We start from the raw sequence: 20,084 nt of genomic DNA, 5'->3' as shown, positions 1-20,084 counted from the left end.
TTCATCCACCCTAGTTTATTAAAACATCTTTATTTCAACAACAGCAAGATCTATAAACATTAATTCTAAAGTTTTTTTAGGGGAGAAAAGCTCATGAGGGAATTTGTCACCTATCAGACTGAAATTGAGTTTTATTCTATAAAACAATTTTTTTAGCAATTCTACCCCAACATTTTCAATACTAATGTAATCCGGAGTTAAAACTTTTTTTTATATAATTGCAATTTATTCATAATGCGAAACAAGAACTGAACTCTTTTTTTAATTCAATAAATAAAAGACACCAGACCTACTTGAAACAAAATCCAAAATGACCTCTGACAGGACACAAATTTAAAATAATGTCAAATACATAAATGTTTCAAAATAATGTCAAACAGGACATTATTCCAAAATAATATATGCATTCAGATGACAGTCTTGTTATTTCAACAATTTAACATCTCTAGTTATTCAAATTTTTAAAAAATGGTGAGGGTAGTTTCCTTAAAAAGCCTCATTCTCGTCAATGCATGTCGTGGTTTAGACAACTAAAAAATATTACTAGTAAATCCACAAATCATAAAGCTTTGTTATGCTTCTTTTTTTTTTATCAGTAGTGTGCCTCCTTCGGATATAAAAAGTGATGTTTTGAACAATCTAAAGCAGCTCGTGTTGTATTTTTTTCATGATATGTTAATGATCTCTGTATCTGGACACTGTTAATTGTTAATCATAATTATACTTTACATTGTTTTAACCAGAAGTTTCAATATACACAACTGTTCAAAATACCATTGAAAGTTCCTTTACATCATCTTTGTCATGGTAAACAAATTCTACAGATACTCTTTTCAATAAATTAAGGATGTGTGCTCCTCTGTTTTAAAATAAAAATATTTTTAAAAGAATGTTATAAATTGCTAACTTATATAAATAATGGAACTTAAAAAGCAGAAAAAAAATTATGAAAAAATGTTGAGGCCCTATAAAAAAATGAGTGTTTAGGGTTTCATGACAGACCTTTATTTCAGGCTCTGGTCAAAACTTTCTTTCAGTATTTCTAAAAAAAATAAAACTTTTCATCAACATTGCTGTAATTGCTAGCTTCTTCTATTACATATATATGTGACAAAGAAATTATACATATAGGTACATTAATATGTGTAGAGTATTTCTAAAACAAAACTCAAGCAAGACACAAAACTTTCCCATTTGTGATAAATTAAATTTTGTTAATTTAGACCTACAGAGCTTGTAATTCTTAGGTCAGATACTCGTTACACTCATAAGGTCTTTTGACCTGATGAGACAATAAACTCTCAATGGGATTTTCAAATAAATTGTAATCATATAGGAACATTCAGTCCCTCATACCATTTCTGGAAATTTTAACATTACATGTATTTCAATTGAGGTAGTCACATTGTTCATCAACATATCTATCACAGTTTTCTATTGGAAAACTAATTTTAATTTCAACAGGAAATCATTTTTATGAAACTGTCTCCTTCCAATAACAACAAATGTAAAAATAAGAAGACGTGGTATGATTGCCAATGACACACTCCAATAAACCCTTATTAACTATATTTTATTAAGCCTACCTTGTTCCCCATAGCTCTTAAATGAGAGCTATTCCAATAAAAAGGAGGATGAGGGAGGGTAGCTTAAGTAATGTACAGCCGAAATCCCACAAACATACTTTCTTTCAAGAAATTTGGAATACATCAAATAGAAAAACAACCATAAATTACACACCATATAAAAATAAGGAGATGTAGAATAATTGCTGATGAATGCGACACTAGTGGTTACCCTCTTAATATTGACATGTAAACTAAGCAAAAGGTTTGAAGTCATTAGACCGTGATTGAGGGGAGGGGCAAATAATCTCCCTTGAAATGAGATGAGCTAATGCTAATACAACTTCATACAATATATTGTTGACCTATCATTAGTTGTTCCCCTTTAACTGACCTAATCACATATTTTTACATTATTCATGCTGCCAGCTTGGGAAACAGGACCAATTAGTGTCCCATCCCAAACTTTGTCGAGGTGAGACAAAAATCGGTTCTCCCTTCCCCAACTTTGTTTAGGTGAGACAAAAATCATTTGAAAACCCCCCAATTTCTATAAATAAAGCTTGTATTCCTATGCTCCCATATTTCTTTTAACGGATTAGCTCTATGACTAGATTCTCAGATCTTTATAATACTGTTACTAACACATGATTCTCAGAGATCCTCATCACTCTCAATTCCTACAACTTCAACATCAAATTTTAAAAACTTTGAAGAGTTCGGTTCATCACTCAAACTCTCCTCTGACTCACTGTCAGTTAATATTTCTAATGTTATAGATTTATCACTGTTAGAATTGATTGTAACAATAGAATCTCTAGAACTATCATCTCCTATTGTAATAGGCGAATTTAATGCAGATTTATTTCGATTGGTCTGTTTCTGTCCTGATTTGTTAATTTTTTCAACACTGTTATACGGGCAAGTAGTACCTTTTGCCTTTTTGAAAGGTATAGCTTTCACCTTGGTACATAGAGCTATTCCATTTTGAGTCTTAGACTTTTGTGAAGTTTCTAGCTTTCTCTTCTGTCCACTATTTCGACTTTTTTCAAGCCTTTGATCAACTACCGTCTTATGTAAGTTGAAATCAGTTTTGTTTGTGACATTAGAATATTTCACAATCTTTGCTTTTATTTTGCCATTGTCATCCTTTTTATTTGAGTATTTTGCTAAAGGGAGGCAATCATCTCTATCTGTTAAATACACTAAAGGGAAATCATCTTCCTTATCTGCTAAAGTGGACAATGGTATGTCATCTTCTTTTTCAGCAAAAGTAGCCAATGTGAGTTCATCCTCTTTATTTGTACAAGTAGTTAATGGGAGATCATCTACTTTATTTGTGACCAATGGAAGTACATACATACATTCATTATCTTTATTTGCAAAAGTGGCTAATGGGAGTTGATCTTCTTTGTTTGCATTATTGGCTAATGGGAGTTCAACTTCTTTATTTGCAAAAGTGGCTAATGGAAGTTCATCATCTTTATTTGCAAAAGTGGCTAATGGGAGTTCATCTTCTTTGTTTGCAAAAGTGGCTAATGGAAGTTCATCTTCTTTGTTTGCAAAAGTGGCTAACGGAAGTTCATCATCTTTGTTTGCAAAAGTGGCTAATGGAAGTTCATCATCTTTGTTTGCAAAAGTGGCTAATGGGAGTTCATCTTCTTTATTTGTAAAAGTGGCTAATGGAAGTTCATCTTCTTCATTTGTAAAAGTAGTTAATGGAAGTTCATCTTCATCACTAGAAATTTCTACAGGAGTATTTTGATAGGGAAAAGCTGCTTCCACTTTCTGAAAAACATATACACTTTCTTTAACTATTTTTAGCTGAATTAAAAAAAAAAAAAATCATTCATCTTTTTTAGAGTCATTTAATTTTATTCTATGTCAAATGATATTGATAAACATGTCTACCCAGACAAAAAAGAAAGTTACTGTAGATTCTTTTATGTGGTGGTTACCAATATAGAAGTATTCAGTAAACAGAAAGTTGATCAGCAATAAGTCTGAAACCACATCACACTGTATAACATTCATACATGAGGCCATATAACAATTTTCAGAATGCTTAAATTGACATTTAAACCTATAATGTCTGTTTGTTTTGTTCACACATTGTCGTTAATATAATGGAATTTTTATGCGACTATCATACAAGTGAGAGGTTTAGCTAGCAATAAAACCAGGTTCAATCCACCATTTTCTACATAAGAAAATGTCTGTAACAACTCAGGAATATGACAGTTGTTATCCATTGGTTTAATGTGTTTTAGCTTTTAATTTTGCCATTTGATAAGGGACTTTCCGTTTTTAATTTTCCTCAGAGTTTGGTATTTTTGTTATTTTACTTTTTATAGTTCCTGAGAAAATTTAATATGGCTATTATATAAAAAGAATATGAGAACATGTATACTGGTAGTTGACAACCATTGAATCTGAAAATATACCACACTATTAAGCATGCTTACATGAAGCTTGATACCAAATTTCATGTATCTCTGATGTGTAATTCTTAACAAAAATGCAACCAAAATTTCATGCGACAACTTCATAGTCTAGCATTGTATTCTGGTTTATATAATTATCAAAAAGTATGATTAATGACAACAAAACATACTGTGTCCTTTTACAAAGGTAATGCTCAACTTGCATTATTTAAACAACATAATTTTAATATATATTTATGTCCTATCACAAAGGTAATGCTACTCTTATATAATTGTTACAAAATAATTCTAATTTCAATTATATACCTTTTTATCATTATTCACTGTGGAATATCTGAAGATCTCAAGTTTTTCTCCTGGTATGGAAACATCTGAAATATACAATTACCAAATTGTTTATCTTAAACAAACATCAGGAAAACATCATTTGAGTCCATAAGGTTAGATTAAGATTGTTTGCTGCAGTGGTACTTCATTCATTACTGGCACTGCTTTTTGATGGGAATTCTGCACAAACTTTAGTTTTCTAAATGTATGCCGTGTCTAGTATACTGTTTGTTTGTCTTTTGTTTGTTTTATGCCATGGTGTTGTCAGTTTTTCATCGACCTATGAATTTGACCAAAATCTGGCCTTTGTTACACTTGTATGTTTTTTAAAAATTGTAGTTCATTATATGTTTCGGAGTTAAGTGTGATGTCCTTTTCACTGAACTGGAACACATTTTTGTTTAGGGCCAGCTGAACCTGCCTCTAGGTGCGGGATTTTATCGCTGTGTTGAAGACCTATCTGTGACCTTGGGCTGTTTTCTGCTCTTTTGTCATCCAATGTTATATATACAAGTACGAAACTAGAGTGCAAGTCAATCTTCATGTTAAAAGTTCATTGCTCTGTTATATATTGCCATACAGGTCCGAGTACACAGTTATTTCGTAGTGCATTTCTTTTAGACAATAAATGAAAATTAAAAAAATCCCACCTGCGCTTTCTCAATAATATTTTTACAGTGTGTTGTACTACTTTTGGGACAAATTATATCAAAATTATAGAAAACTTCATCGGCTCTAACTCAAAATATGGACAATTTTATGTTAAGGGGGTCTTCAAATCTTTTGACAGCTTCCGAAGTGCTAATTTTTAACATTTTTCAGCTGGACCAAATCACTACTTTACTTTAAAATTCATGACCCAAATTTTTTTACAGTGTCATTTCACCCCCCTACTTGCTATTTGAGTCATAAAACATGGAGAAATAAATTTGGAAGGGGTATAAAAAAAAATGGCAAGTAACACACTGTCCACACTAGGGACTACATTTGTGGACAACGAAAATCAAAGGACGATAACTGTGTACTCGGACCTACACTGTCCCTGATACACATATTAACAATTAAAGAACCTTTGTGAGCACGCTCACATACCCCACGTCCCCACATTGTCACTGGACAAACAAAATCTCACCAGATTCCTAAGTTCAAAGACTCATAACTCTACAAAACTCAACTGATAAACATTTATTTGTGGATATGCACATTAACATATTATGTCCTCATTAACTACAAAGTTTCATGAAATTCTGTTGTGTGGTTTCAGAGGAGTTGCGATTACAAACTGTTGCAGTAGTATATTTAGTCCAATTTTCTAAGTTCAAAGGGGCATAACTCCTAGAAAAAAATTGAATCATAATTTCCTGTCCATATGCACATCTTCATAGTATGTCCTTATTATCTAAAAAGTTTCATGAAATTCTGTTGTGTGGTTTCAGAGGAGTTGCGATGACAAGAACAGGACTGATGGACTGTAGTATATTAAGACCAATAAGTTCAAAAGGGCATAACTCCTAGGAAAACAAGAGTGCACACGCTGAAATGTCTCGCCTTCTTTACTGACCATCGATTTTATGTTGATAGTCCTAAATATAAAGCTTTACTAAAAGTATCACATAACCTAAACATGATCCAAGAAAATGAGGTCAAGGTCAGATAAACCAAACCGGAAATACATGTACACCTTACAATCATTCAATACACCAAATATAGTTGACCTATTGCTTATAGTTTCTAAGAAACAGACTTAAACAGGAAAACTAAACATTGACCAATGAACCATGAAAATAAGGTCAAGGTCAGATGAACCATGCCAGACAAACATGTACACCTTACAATCAATCTATGCATTAAAATTGAATCATAATTTCCTGTCGATATGCACATTTACATAGTATGTCCTTATTATCTACAAAGTTTCACGAAATTCTGTTGTGTGGTTTCAGAGGAGTTGCGATGACAAGAACAGGACTGACGGACTGACCGACAAACAGACAGACAGACAGACAGAAGGGTCAAAAACATTATACCAGACGCAATTTTATTGCAAGGGGTATAATTACTTAATTATTAGAATTACCTTAGCCGAGTCAAACGCACCCAATATAACTTAAAACATGGTCCTCTAGTGACGCATTCCACTATATATACTTCACTGTTTGACTGAAATCTACTGCAAACCATTTCAGTTATATATTTCATTCACAAGACTGTTTTCAACCAATGAAATTCAGATCTATCACAAAATAAATTAAAGAACCTTTGTGAGCACACTCACATACCCCACACCCCCACATTGTCACTGGACAAACAAAATCTCACCAGATGTCTAAGTTCAAAGACTCATAACTCTACAAAAGTCAACTGATAAACATTTACTTGAAGATATGCACATTCACATATTATGTCCTCATTAACTACAAAGTTTCATGAAATTCTGTTGTGTGATTTCAGAGGAGTTGCGATGACAAACTGTTGCAGTAGTACATTTAGGCCAAAATTCTAAGTTCAAAGGGGCATAACTCCCAGAAAAAAAATTCAACAGTAATTTCCTGTAGATATGCACTTCTACATAGTATGTCCTTATTATATACAAAGTTTCATGACAAACTGTTGCAGTAGTATAATTAGGCCAAAATTCTAAGTAAAAGGGCGTAACTCCTAGAAAAAAAATTGAATCGTAATTTCCTGTCGATATGCACATCAACATAGTATGTCCTTATTATTTACAAAGTTTCATGAAATTCTGTAGTATAAGTAAATTCTGTAGTATAATTAACTATAAAGGGGCGTAACTCCTAGAAAAAATTTAATCGTAATTTCCTGTCGATATGCACATCTACATAGTATGTCCTTATTATATACAAAGTTTCATGAAATTCTGTAGTGTGGTTTCAGAGGAGTTGGGATAACAAACTGTTGCAGTAGTATATTTATGCCAAAATTCTAAGTTAAAGGGGCGTAAGTCCTAAAAAAAAAAATTGAATCGTAATTTCCTTTCGATATGCACATTTACATAGTATGTCCTTATTATCTACAAAGTTTCATGAAATTCTGTTGTGTGGTTTCAGAGGAGTTGCGATGACAAACTGTTGCAGTAGTATATTTTGGCCAAAATTCTATGTTAAAGGGGTGTAACTCCTAGAAACTTAAGAATCTTAATTTCCTGTCGATATGCACATCTATAAAGTTTCATGAAATTCTGTTTTGCTGTTTCAGAGGAGTTGCGATGACAAGAACAGGACTGACGGACTGACGGACAGACAGACTGACGGACGGACAGACGGATGGACAGACAGACAGACGGAACGACAGACAGATGGACGGACGGGTCAAAAACATTATACCCTCCGCAACTTTGTTGCATGGGCTTTAATAAAACAAAGCTTACCTTCCACTACCATTCAAGTTATATTTGATTTTCTAGTCACATGACTGTTTTCAACCAATGAAATTCAGATCTATCAGAAAAAAATATAACAAGGCGTCCTGCCACTACCATTCAAGTTATATTTTATTCTTCAGATCTATCAGGAAAAAATATATAACAAAACTTACCAGCCACTACCATTCCAACTTGCAGACATTTTTTGAATCGACAGAACACACAGAGATTTCCAAAGAAATTTATATTACACTTCTTCTGCTTATTACATATGTACTGTCGCCTATCCTGTACAGCATTCACAAAGAAAGTATTGCAGCTGAAAACAAACACATATAATTAAAGTGTGTTCCATAAACAATGAAATGATACATAAAATAAACAAAGTTGTGATGTTACACTATTGTTTCAGAAAAAGGGTGAAGGTTTGGTACCATTAAAACGTTTAAACCCGCTGCATTTGTTTGCACCTGTCCTAAGTCAGGAATCTTATGTTCAGTAGTTGTCGTTTGTTGATGTGGTTCATAAGTGATTCTCGTTTCTCGCTTTTTATATAGATTAGACCGTTGGTTTTCCCGTTTGAATGGTTTTACACTAGTAATTTTTTGGGGCCCTTTATAGCTTACTGTTCGGTGTGAGCCAAGGCTCCGTGTTGAAGACCGTACTGTGACCTATAATGGTTTACTTTTATAAATTTTGACTTGGATGGAGAGTTGTCTCATTGGCACTCATACCACATCTTCTTATATCTATAAAGAGTGAATAAAAGAACAGAGTTCCAATGTACCCCGCATTGCACATATTTTATCTATCCAAGGTACAAGGGCAACAACTAAAAAAAAAAACATTTTATTAATATCTTAGAGAATCGTAAGGATTAGAGCAAATGCAATGTGATTTCCAATATACTTAATATTTCCAAGTAATTATTACATAGTGATAAACCTATGATATAAGTTTCATAAAAATCTGGCAAAAATTGAACAAATAAGAGCAAGGATGCAATTTTCTATATAATTAATGTTTCAAAGGGCATAACTCTTAAAAAAATAATTGATCGTGACTCATTATCGAACTCGTCTAAGACATTGCTGATATAAACCTTTTATAATTTTTATAAATTTTTTAAATAATTTAAGAATATTTGATTTTGAAATTCAAATATATACAACGAAATAAAATACACATTAATAGCACACTTTTTCAAAATTAACTCCTTTTAAAAAACAATCATCTTCTTATATCTATATATTCACATTTCTAATCATTCAAAAATATTCTTAATTTGTCAAAAAAATTATTACAGTATATAAATGTACCTCTGGCAAACTATGGTTCCAAAGAATGCTCCAATACTCTTATTACCACAGACACTACAAGGATGGGGACAAGTGTCTGGTTGATGATTCTCCTTGTCTGTGACTGAGGGAAAGGTACCAGAGTATTTAAACTCTCCTTGGATGTAATGGTCGACAAAGGACAGGAATTTTGTCCAAACATCTTGGTCCTTGAAACATTTCTTTTTTATAATAGATACCATTTCTTCCTTCCCATCATTTGTATTATGTTGCTTCCCTTTGTTATCCAGTCCATTTATTGGCTTTTTGGCCATCAGATTTTTTGCTTCATTTATCAGGGATGTTGTAACTTGTAACTGATTGATGATACCAGCTACCCTTGGAAGAGATTCAAATTTAACTTTCTCCTCTTTTGGTCCTAAGTTCTACATAAATATAAAATAAATAAATAAATATTTCTTAAATTGCTTACTGTGGATTTGTTTATTTTTCTGTTGACCAATTTTTTCGTGGATTGAGACAAAATTGTATTTTTCGAAGATATTTGAAATAGTGGTTTTGCTAAAATCTGCATATAAGCAAATTTTTGTACTTTATTGAAATTGGGTTTATACCAATACTCACGAAATACACAAAAAATGTGTCTCCTGCAAATAATAATGAAACCACAGTAATGATGTAATAAAACTTGCATACTTGTAGTAATTTTTGCCTTCAAATCTTCAAATTTACAAAAAAAATATCTGAGTCAAAAAATTATTATTGCAAGGTGTTGATGTCTGACAAGAGGGTCTGTCGTATATTACCATCATCTTTCCCTATCTTTTCACATGATTTGATACAAGCAAAAATCACTCTATTTGGCGATTGTCACTCTAAAGAATAAAATTTCACAGCAATTGCTGGTGATTTTCTGAGAATAATTCACGTGGAAATATTTTTATATACGTTCTCTATATTACATGAGAGGATATCATAAATCTGACTTTTGTCCCTCCAAATTACCTTAATATACCTGTTTCATATTGTTTCACTCAAAAACAGCTCCAGCAAGTTTTAACTAATTCACCTTGTGTGTTCTGTAAAGTAACATGTGGCACAGGATCTGCTTACTCTTCCGGAGCACCTAAGATCACCATCAGTTTTTGTATTGATCAGTCTTTAGTTTTCTATGTTAGGTTTTGTAGACTGTAGTGTCTTTAGGTCCTGCTAATTTTTTTAACTTATTTGAAAAGCCCTTTGGTATCTTCGTCCTCTGTGATCCCATAAAAAACATGGTTGAATAAACTGATCTAGCGGAGGAAATAAGAATCCAAGATGCGACTTTTAAATTTACCAAAATAAATAGGTTCATGTCAAATAAAACTGTAGTGGAAAGAATGATAAAACTTGCCATTTTTTTAATAAAGTGATTCCAAGCACTTTCTAGTTGTTTCTTCTTACAAATCTTGTTCAGTTCTGTGAGTTTTGAATCTAACAAGGACTTTGTGGACAGTTGTTTCTGATATATATCATCATCTTTCTCAGCACAACCTTCAAATCTCTTCCTTTCAGACAGAGACAGACTGTACCATTGGTTCACACACTTCACATTGAATTCAGACTAAAATAAAACAATATCTGAATGCATGCTATGATTCTAATTAGTGTTGTTGAATTGAACAGTTTTGCCTAACAGGTGACTCAGATAATCTTTTGACCTAAAAAACAGTATTTAAGGAGATGTGTAAAGGCCTTATATTCAGTACTCTACAGTTTTATAACACGATGAATTGAAGTTTATCTATGGGTATTTTAAGGCTTGGCTTTGCGCATTCCCAGATAAGTTTTACATTTAATAATTCAACTAGTACTATGACTGCTATGGCGTTTGTAATAACTTCAGATAGAGAAAATGAAAATCGTCTCGATCTCAGTTAATAGTAATCAATATACAGTACAATTGATCTGTCAAATTAAGTAGCACAACAATGAATTCAACAATACACATTTATTTATGTCAAATCTATTAAAATTGAAAAAAGGCCTGGTTAACCAGTTTGCATTTTTAGTATTCCATGTTCGGTACTTTTGACAGTTTTTTGGTTAACCCTTGACAACACTAATTCTAATCACCGGTTAGCACTGAGGGGTACAAATGGCTTTAATTTTGCATTATGAATTTTGAATTAAAAGTGTCATTGTATTAAACGAATGAACATTTTTGTGCTGTTGAACTACTGTCCTAGTTTCACAATTGGGTACTTGCAGCATATTTTGCTCATTATTGAAGGCCAACAGCAACCTGAAGTTGCTAGCATCTATGCCATTTGGTCTCTTGGAGAGAGTTGTCTCATTGGCAATTATACCACATCTTCTTATTTCATATTAGCCTCACCAAAAACTTTATGTGCCTGTTTTATTGCTGAATACCATATGCTTCTTTTTCATTTACAGTTTTAGCATAGGAAAGGCCATGGAAACTGGTTCATTTTTGTCATGCAAGAAATTTAAGAATTTAGTATATAGTATGGGTTTTGCTTTTGTTGAAAATTATAGTGACCTTTTATAGCTGACTATGTAGTATGGGTTTTGCTCATTGTTGAAGGCTGTACGGTGACCTATAGTTGTTAACTTCTATGTCATTTGGTCTCTGGTGGAGTTTTGTCTCATTGGCATTCATACCACATCTTCTTATTTTCATACATAAGCATTATTTTGAATGGAATTATTTTCCTTTGTCTGGATCCTTGTTATACAACCAAGATAGCAGAAAGTGGTGTCAGGAGCCTGTAGTTCAGCGGTTGTGGTTGGATCTTGTCTGACATATTTGTTTTTCGTTAATTGTTTCGTTATAAATTAGGCCATTAGTCAATTGAATTGTTTCATATTTTTCATTTCGAGGACTTTTATAGCTAACTATATACAGTATGGGTTTTTCTCATTGTTGAAGGCCATATGGTTGCCTATAATTGCTTACCGTATTTATTCTAATTAAAGCCCCCCTTCTAATTAACGCCCCCCTACCGAAAAACGTGTGTTCAGAACTTTTGACTTCTAATAAACGCCCCCATTTTGTAGTTACAAAATAAAATTGAAACTAACTCATTACAATATTGCAAAGGACATCGACCTGGTCACTCAGAAACATGAAACGAAAAATCAATAATGCCCATGTTTTAATCCACTCCGATAATATAACACAGTGTGTACAAGTTCCAAAAATAGATCTGTCAGTTACGCAGTACGCTATCAGTAAAGTTCAACGTTATAAACAGGCATGCATTTCTAAACTAATATTGAATAAATTTATACATCAAATGTTATTGTTTTCAGTGACCAGGACTATCATAGTCTGATTCTGTAGCCTCATTGAGGTCAGAATCTATTTCACCCTCACTCTCGCTAACTTCCATGGCTTCTTCGTCGTACGCTGAAACGTTAGCCAACATTTCCTCATCCATTTCGACATCTTCCACGTCGAACCCTTCGAAAGGATCATTATCATCATCGTGGTCATTTTGAAATAAATGATCTTCACTTCCGTCCAACTCATTCGAGATCCCACACTTTTTAAACGATTTTCGTATAATTTCTGGAGTGATAGAATCCCATGCTTTTTTAATCCAACTAAGAATTACGGACTTTGAAGGGGCCCGTCTGTTGCCACCTTTGGTTCTCTCAACAGGTCCATTAAATAACCATTCGTCATACATTTCCGATATGTATGATTTAAATGGCCTATTCCACGAAACATCAGCTGGTTGTAATTTTGAAGTGCAGCCTCCGGGAATTACAGCCATGTCCGAAATTGTACTTCATTCGTACTGATTCCTTTACTCTCGGAGTGATATGTGCTCTAAATGCATCCCATACAAGTAATCGCCGTTTCTGATTGTTTAATCCCCACACTCTTTTCAACCAAAAGTTGATACTATCCTCATTGGCCCAAGATTTCTTTCCTGAACCACACATGTATACAACAACACCGTTTGGTATTTCATTTTTTGGAAGTGGACGAACACCGGGTAAATGAACTAAAGGAGGCAGCTTTGTGCCATCAGCATATGCAGCTAGCGTGACTGTCAATTTTTCTTTTTCGTGTCCGGTTGATGCCATACGTATCTCTCTCTCTCCGCATTCTGCTAATGTGGATTTCCCTGGCATTTCAAACCATACAGGAGTTTCGTCCATATTCCCGATTTCACTTGTAGCATACCCTCGAAACCGTCTCATACGGATTACAAAGTTTAGAAATTTGTCAATGCGGTCATCAACAATTGATTTTGAGTGTTGGGCTACATGCGTTGCTCGTCGGAACGTAATTCTATGACGCTTTTTAAATTCATTAAACCACCCAAGAGATGCCTTAAACGATTGGCTTCCATTCTCCTTGTGAAGTCTCAATGCTTCAATTCGCATTGCTTTTCCTGTCACGCGAATTCCCGCACTTCGTTTCTCCTTAAACCATATCATCAATTTTTGATCAATTTCCTTGTACTTAACAGGCCGTCCAGCACCTGGTAGTCTTTTCTGATTTTTTGATCCACTTTCAATTTTACATTTATTTTGGGACCATTCGCGCACACGTTTTCTGTCAACATTGTAAAATTTTGCTGCAGCATGTTTCCCTTTTTCTTCGGCAAATTTTATAACTTTAAGTTTAAAACTAAACGTATATTTATTTTTATGTGTTGACGATTTCGATTCCATTATTTTGGTCTTACTATTAAAATCCTTGTTCTATTTCAGTAATTTTTTAAGTTTTTCAATATCAGTATTGTTCCCGGAAAATGTGTATAGGCAAGGTATTTCAAGTCCGATATTAAAAAACTTGCTTCCAGTCACAGTCGCGTTGATTTTGCCTCCTCTTTTTAAGAAAAAGTTGAAGATTTTACTATGTTCGATCGGCACGTGGCCTACACATTTTTCTTCATTTCCAATGACAAAGACGAGTTTGACGGCAAATTTATCGTTTGGATTATCTTCCTCTTGTTCACATCTTAGTTTGTCACCGATTGCATAACTCCAGATACTTTTGTATACATGATATCCCCTTATTGAGCTGTTGAAATTATGTTCCATTGATGTGCACGCTTGTTCATTCGAAAATTTTAACAAAATATTTGATGAAGTCAAATTACCGATAAACGCTATTTAAAGATTATGGAGACAATTAGAAACACGTGTAGGTAACTATAGTCTGTTTCAACAAAATTCAGTTAAAGGTCAATGAAGTAAGGTACGAAATTCGTTTCTCTAATTGACGCCCCCCTTTTGGAAATTGTCTTCGCCCCCGGGGCGTTTATTAGAATAAATACGGTACATCCACTTTATTTGAACTTTGGTGGATAGTTGTCTCATTGGCAATCATACCTCATCTCATTATTTTTATATTAAACACCATTTAACAAACAAAAACTAGAGGCTCTCAAGAGCCTGTGTCGCTCACCTCTTTATACGGTGGTTTTGGAAATCAAGTAAAATAAGGTTAAAATCATAATAAGTAGTATTAGATACCCTAATAATGATTGAGGCCAAGTTTAATTTAATTTGGCCCAGTAGTTAAATTAAAAGCAGGTCATCCCACTAGTAACTAGTCTTACAATAGTTACTGAAGACCCCTTATCATTATTTAAATTAGTTTTCAAGTTGTGACAATTTGAAATTGGTTTTTTTTTTTTTTTCCCAGAGACTTCTATAGTAAATCCCTATCTTATATTTTTAGCCATTGCGGCCATGTTGGTTGGATGGCAGGGTCATAGGATACATTTTTCCTTCAATATACTCTATTGATGATTGTGGTCAAGTTTGGTTTAATTTGTCTAACTAGTTTCAGAGGAGTAAATTTTTGTTACTTTGCTGAACATTATTGCTGTTTACAGTTTATCTTTATCTATAATAATATTCAAGATAATAACCAAAAACTGCAAAATTTCCTTAAAATTACCAATTCAGGGGCAGCAACCCAACAATGGGTTGTCTGATTTGCCTGAAAATTTCAGGACATATAGATCTTAACCTGATGAACATTTTTATCCCAAGTCAGATTGCTCTTAATGCTTTAGTTTCAGAGATACAAGTCAAAAACTGCATTTTACCTCTATGTTCTATTTTGGCCATGTCGGCCATGTAAGTTGGCAGGTGGGGTCATCAGACACATTTTTTTAACTAGACACCCTAATGATGATTGTGGCCAAGTTTAACCAAACTTGGCCCAATAGTTTCAGAGGAGAAGATTTTTGTAAACGGTTAATGGACAATGGACGACGACGACGACGGATGCAAAGTGATGAGAAAAGCTCACTTGGCCCAATGGGCCAGGTGAGCTAAAATTCATACAATGAATAAATAACAAACCAATAATAAATCTTCAGGTCTGCTAACTTTGGCCTCCTCTACACATTGTTGTAAATAAAAGTGAAATGGTGATCTCCAATGACCCATGAACTGAAAATAAAGATTAAAGTAGAGCTTAATAATGACAAATAAAAAATATAGTAAATGCCAAAAACACATGACAGTGCCTGGTGAGAATTCATAGCCTGATCAGTTTCGGTCCTTCACAGACATTCCTCTAACAAAAGTTCCATTTGGAGCTACTTTGTTTGGAGTCCTCTTATGTCAGTATACCATTAATACATACTCATCTAATATTTAGGTAGAGCTTAATAATTTCACAGTTGTTATTGTTGTTTCTCATTTTTATGTTTGTGCAAACACAACCTAGTGCTATGCTTTATTACATTAGTTTTCTCTAAAAGATTGATGTGGATAATTTATGGTTCAATGTTCACATGATGTATTCAAAACCATTCCAAAGAAAGTATTACCTACCCTCCCCCCCAATTTTTTTTTAATGAAATAGCCTTGTAATGGTAGTTTAATATAAAATGAATACTTATCAGACATCTTTATATAAATTTTACTACACAATTCATTTGAATCAATCAAATTTTCAAACTATTTTCTTTTCTCTAAAGAATGAAAGAAATTTGAAATGCCACAGCTTTCATAGCTGACTATACAATATAGGTTTTGCTCATTATTGAAGGCAGTCTAGATGTTTACATCATCTTCCTTTGGTCTCTGGTAGATATACTGTAAATTCAGAAATCATCGTGTGCATTTATTATTGCGAATTTTGTAGAATGGACTTAAATGCAAGATTAATTATTGCGATTTCAGGAAAATCTGCATGCAGTTATAAGTATCATATATAAGAATGCAAATTCTTTTTATTACGATACTAATTCAGTAGCATTATTCGCATTAATAAAAACCTCGTATTTATTTCTGAATTTACAGTACTTATCCCATTGGAAAATCATACCATCTCTCTCTATATGTTTACATTAAAGAGACATTAGTTTAAATACCTTATTAAGGTCAAATTGTTCCCATACAATTTCTTCTAATCTTTTTTCACTCAGCTGAAAGAAAAAAGAATCATTTCTTCAATAAATTTAGCTCAATTTTCTTCTAGCACACAAGAACCATGTGGTAACATTTTCTTTTTGTTGTAATGTTTTGTTTCTTATAGAAGCTCAAAAAATTATTTTGTGGTTAGGGGTTGGTGATTGTGAAGCACTCAAACTAACTTAAATATGGTTGTTTGCATTTTCTCAGAATTTTGTAGGAATCATTAGTGAAAATTTTCATTTGTGGGTGTCAAAATTAAAAAAAAAAAAGGGCCTCCCATGAGTTTGATTCTGGAACAGCCCTTATATAGGCATACATGATTGGTCCGGAATAATTGAAATTTTAAAAGCATACGAGGACAAACACTGTAAAAGCATCGAGTATCGTAAGGTGGTGGATCGGACTTGGACATGTAAATCTTAATCAATATATCTCCAAATTTCAGTCATTTTTTGAAATTCTCAATATCCATAACTAGAAGTCTGTAATTTTTCTTTACTGATTTCAAATTTGAAAATCAGAGCTCTCATGGCTTATATATATGACTCTATCTTACCTTGACAGATCTTTCAGGCTCTTTTGGCCATAATATTTTAACAGTGGAATAACCAATTTCTTGTGTGGCTTTATGAAGCTTCCTCTGAAAATATAAAATGGATTGTAAGACTTAAGACTTTTTTTTTATATAAAGGATAGTTGGCTATATTATAATAGAAAAACAAAGGATATGGGTATCCATCTATGCCACTAAATCAGCAAATGCACAGAAAAAAAAAAACACAAAAGCAAAGGAAAAGCCCTTTTATTGCTGTTTTTTATCTCAAAGTCAAAGTGAGGCCTTTAACATGAAAATAATTTGAATAGACTTTGTAACATAAGATGTAACACCTCCATATCGGAAAAATACATACGCATACCTGTAAATATCAAACAGTGTTTAGTGTATTTTAAGTAAATATTAATCAATTGTTTTAAAAACAATTGTTAACAGTCTTTCCCCTTTGAAACATGATTGATTAATTGATTTTTTTGATTGATTGATTGATTGATTGATTGGTTGGTTGGTTGGTTGACTGATATACTTATCAAACACATGGGATAGGGTCTCTTGGAACAAGTGAAAAAAGAAACAGATGAGATCTTGGACCCGTATTAAATAGATTGATTGATTGATTGGTTGGTTGGTTGATATTGGCACTCTCTCTATGCGAGGCATTGGACTTGACGTCCATATTCTGACCGAACGTGGCTGCTTATTTATACATCCCGGACAGCCCAACGGACAGCCTGGATTTCCTAATGAATAATAATCCTTACATCTTCCTTTATAAATTTTCTGTATTTTCTACGGCAACTCTGACTTCCTGTTTTTTTATTTGATGTGTGTGCATTTTGTTTGAACTTGTAGGAATACTGAGTAACACTTCGTCTTGGAAGTTTCACTTTCTATATTTGGATATGGAATGTTTTATCCTAAATTTAGGTCCGCGAGCATGGTGGTGTTTGTAAAGTCATGTGACGCTCAAATATATATGTCTGGAGTTAATATCTTTTCAGGGGAGACGAGACCTGTGTATTGATAAGAGTAAAAGAAAAGTGGAAAGACTTAATTAAGGTATTAATGAAATTTTTTATGTTCCCAGTATCTTACAAAGACAGTATTTAGGCATATCATGACCAGTATTTGTACAAATACATCATACTTATAAAATGGTAGGAACGTTCCTGAAATTGCAGTGAAGTGTAGGTTATTACTTCATGTTGAAGACACTCTTTCTAACTTTTGATCTCAAATAAATTGATGAAGGTAATTTCAGTAACAAGTAATGTGTTGACCCAATCTATACGATTGAACTTGAAATAAAAGATACCTCTTGAAGATACAATTAAGTATGCCTTAATTTTTTTACATTTAGAAATTCAGGATTGATTGAATACAAAACTTTACAATAAAAAAGATGATTTCAGCTTTTAAATTGTGAACCATCATGATTTCCTTGATTAAAGGTTACTGCTTACAAGGAAGATATTGAATCAAGAGTTTCAAGTGAAAAAATTGAAGTCCTCTCTTCGAAAGTTTTATGATTGCCATCATAAATTTGTTTACTGTTTAGGAATATCTGTGTTCCAAACAACCAAGGAAATTTTCCAATTATGGCAGCCGTAATCCTGTCCTCCTCTAACATCAATGAATGATACTCATCTGCCTTATTTTTACAGTAGTTACACAATTTTATCAATTGGAAATAAACAGATAAAATGTAGAATTTGAATCATGCAAACACTGAATCATTCAGACTACTTTCCATAGACACTGGGTTATAATCAAAGCACTAGTGAATCCTGTCAGAAAAGATTACTTTTACATGGTAAGCAATATTTTGAATTGGAGTTATATTCCTTTGTGCATTTAGGTGTAACACCACTAATTTGGACCTGGTCAGAAAGCACATACCAGAAAGTAGTACATATTTAACAAAAAAATAATTCCTACGCATGGGTGGAACTTTCAAAATATGTAGAATATGAAAGCTGAATGACTTGTGATCTTTGTAGAACACTTTTTGACTTATAATTTTGGATAATAAAAAAATTTGCATGAAATTTAAAAAGGAGGGTACATTTTGCCTGTTTGTCAGATCCGAAGTACCTGTTTTTGTACATCCGAAGTTCCTGTTCCGAGGAACCAGTTCTCTCTTATATGCCATTAAAGGTATGTTGATTATTTCAGTACAAAACACCATAAAGTGTTGCTTTGAAATGCAATGATTGTCACTTTATTTGAACTTAAAACAACAGAGCCGTGTCTGCTTGAAATTGAGGAATTAAACATAGAAAGTAATGGGGCAATGAATTAGTGGTGTACTTCCTTTAGTGCAATCTTAACCCCACAAATATTAAAAATTTTACCAAAGTAGTTTGTATCTGACTCATTGTGTCAGTAATTTCTTTTTTGTATCGATTCAAGAGTTTTCTCCCTTGCTCATAATTGTCTTCATCTTTTTTCATCAGATTGATGTAAACCTGTCTCTCCTCTTCAGACATTTTATGCCACTTTTTTACAGAGGCTCTACAAAAATGCTCTATCTGAAAAGAAAGATGAAAATTTTCATTTTAAAGAGCTAAATGTACGAAAAAACTAAAGGCTGCCCCAGAATATATAGAGTTCCCCTCTACTCTGGGCTGACATTTTTAGTTAGACGGACCATTCTTTTAGTATTTCAGTTTTAGAAAGTGCACTGATTTTTCAATATCTTTTTCAAATGAACGTTTTTCAATTTAATGATTTTGATATCAGGAATCAGCAAAGGTGAATAATTTTTTTTTGTAAATGTCACCTATCAAATCATTTCCAGAGGGAGGGTTCACTAATTTTATTTCTAGTTGGTTTTTATTCTTCATTTGAAAAAATACTTTTCCTGTATTCAAACATATATGTACAAATACATTATACATTTGAATATCAACATGATGGGGAATCAACAACATTAAATAGCAATATATTGCTGAATAGTTTTCAAACTACATGTAATAGCATTATAATGGTGAATAAACATGATAAACAACATGAACAAATAAATTGTATTTTAGAAAATGTACTAGTAAGAGTGATGCATTTTTGTTTATTTCTTATAAAGGCAAATCTATGATAATAGCAACTTAAATA

The 20,084-nt window shown here is 32.9% G+C and overlaps 1 protein-coding gene across 3 annotated transcripts in view; it reads right to left on the bottom strand.

Moving 5' to 3' along the window:
- Positions 1–248: 248 nt before the first annotated feature.
- LOC127716379 (SWI/SNF-related matrix-associated actin-dependent regulator of chromatin subfamily A member 5-like) overlaps positions 249–20,084 on the bottom strand; it is a 64,569-nt gene continuing 44,733 nt past the window's right edge. Inside the window, exons 20-28 of one of the 3 annotated variants that reach the window (XM_052222561.1) lie at positions 19,328–19,504; positions 16,974–17,057; positions 16,375–16,428; positions 15,356–15,445; positions 10,410–10,619; positions 9,038–9,441; positions 7,892–8,037; positions 4,316–4,380; positions 249–3,353 (exon numbers count right to left, since the gene is read on the bottom strand). In XM_052222561.1, coding sequence (XP_052078521.1) covers positions 2,220–3,353; positions 4,316–4,380; positions 7,892–8,037; positions 9,038–9,441; positions 10,410–10,619; positions 15,356–15,445; positions 16,375–16,428; positions 16,974–17,057; positions 19,328–19,504 — 2,364 coding nt within the window. In that variant the 3' untranslated portion in view covers positions 249–2,219. The remainder of the gene's footprint in view (positions 3,354–4,315; positions 4,381–7,891; positions 8,038–9,037; positions 9,442–10,409; positions 10,620–15,355; positions 15,446–16,374; positions 16,429–16,973; positions 17,058–19,327; positions 19,505–20,084) is intronic. The other 2 variants (XM_052222562.1, XM_052222563.1) reach the window with 2 other exon arrangements.

This window comes from Mytilus californianus, unplaced genomic scaffold (assembly GCF_021869535.1).
Source record: "Mytilus californianus isolate M0D057914Y unplaced genomic scaffold, xbMytCali1.0.p SCAF_9, whole genome shotgun sequence".
In the NCBI taxonomy this organism is placed as follows: Eukaryota; Metazoa; Mollusca; class Bivalvia; order Mytilida; family Mytilidae; genus Mytilus; species Mytilus californianus.
Note: the sequence above shows the minus strand (reverse complement) of the source record. Positions and strands in the feature narration are given on the sequence as shown.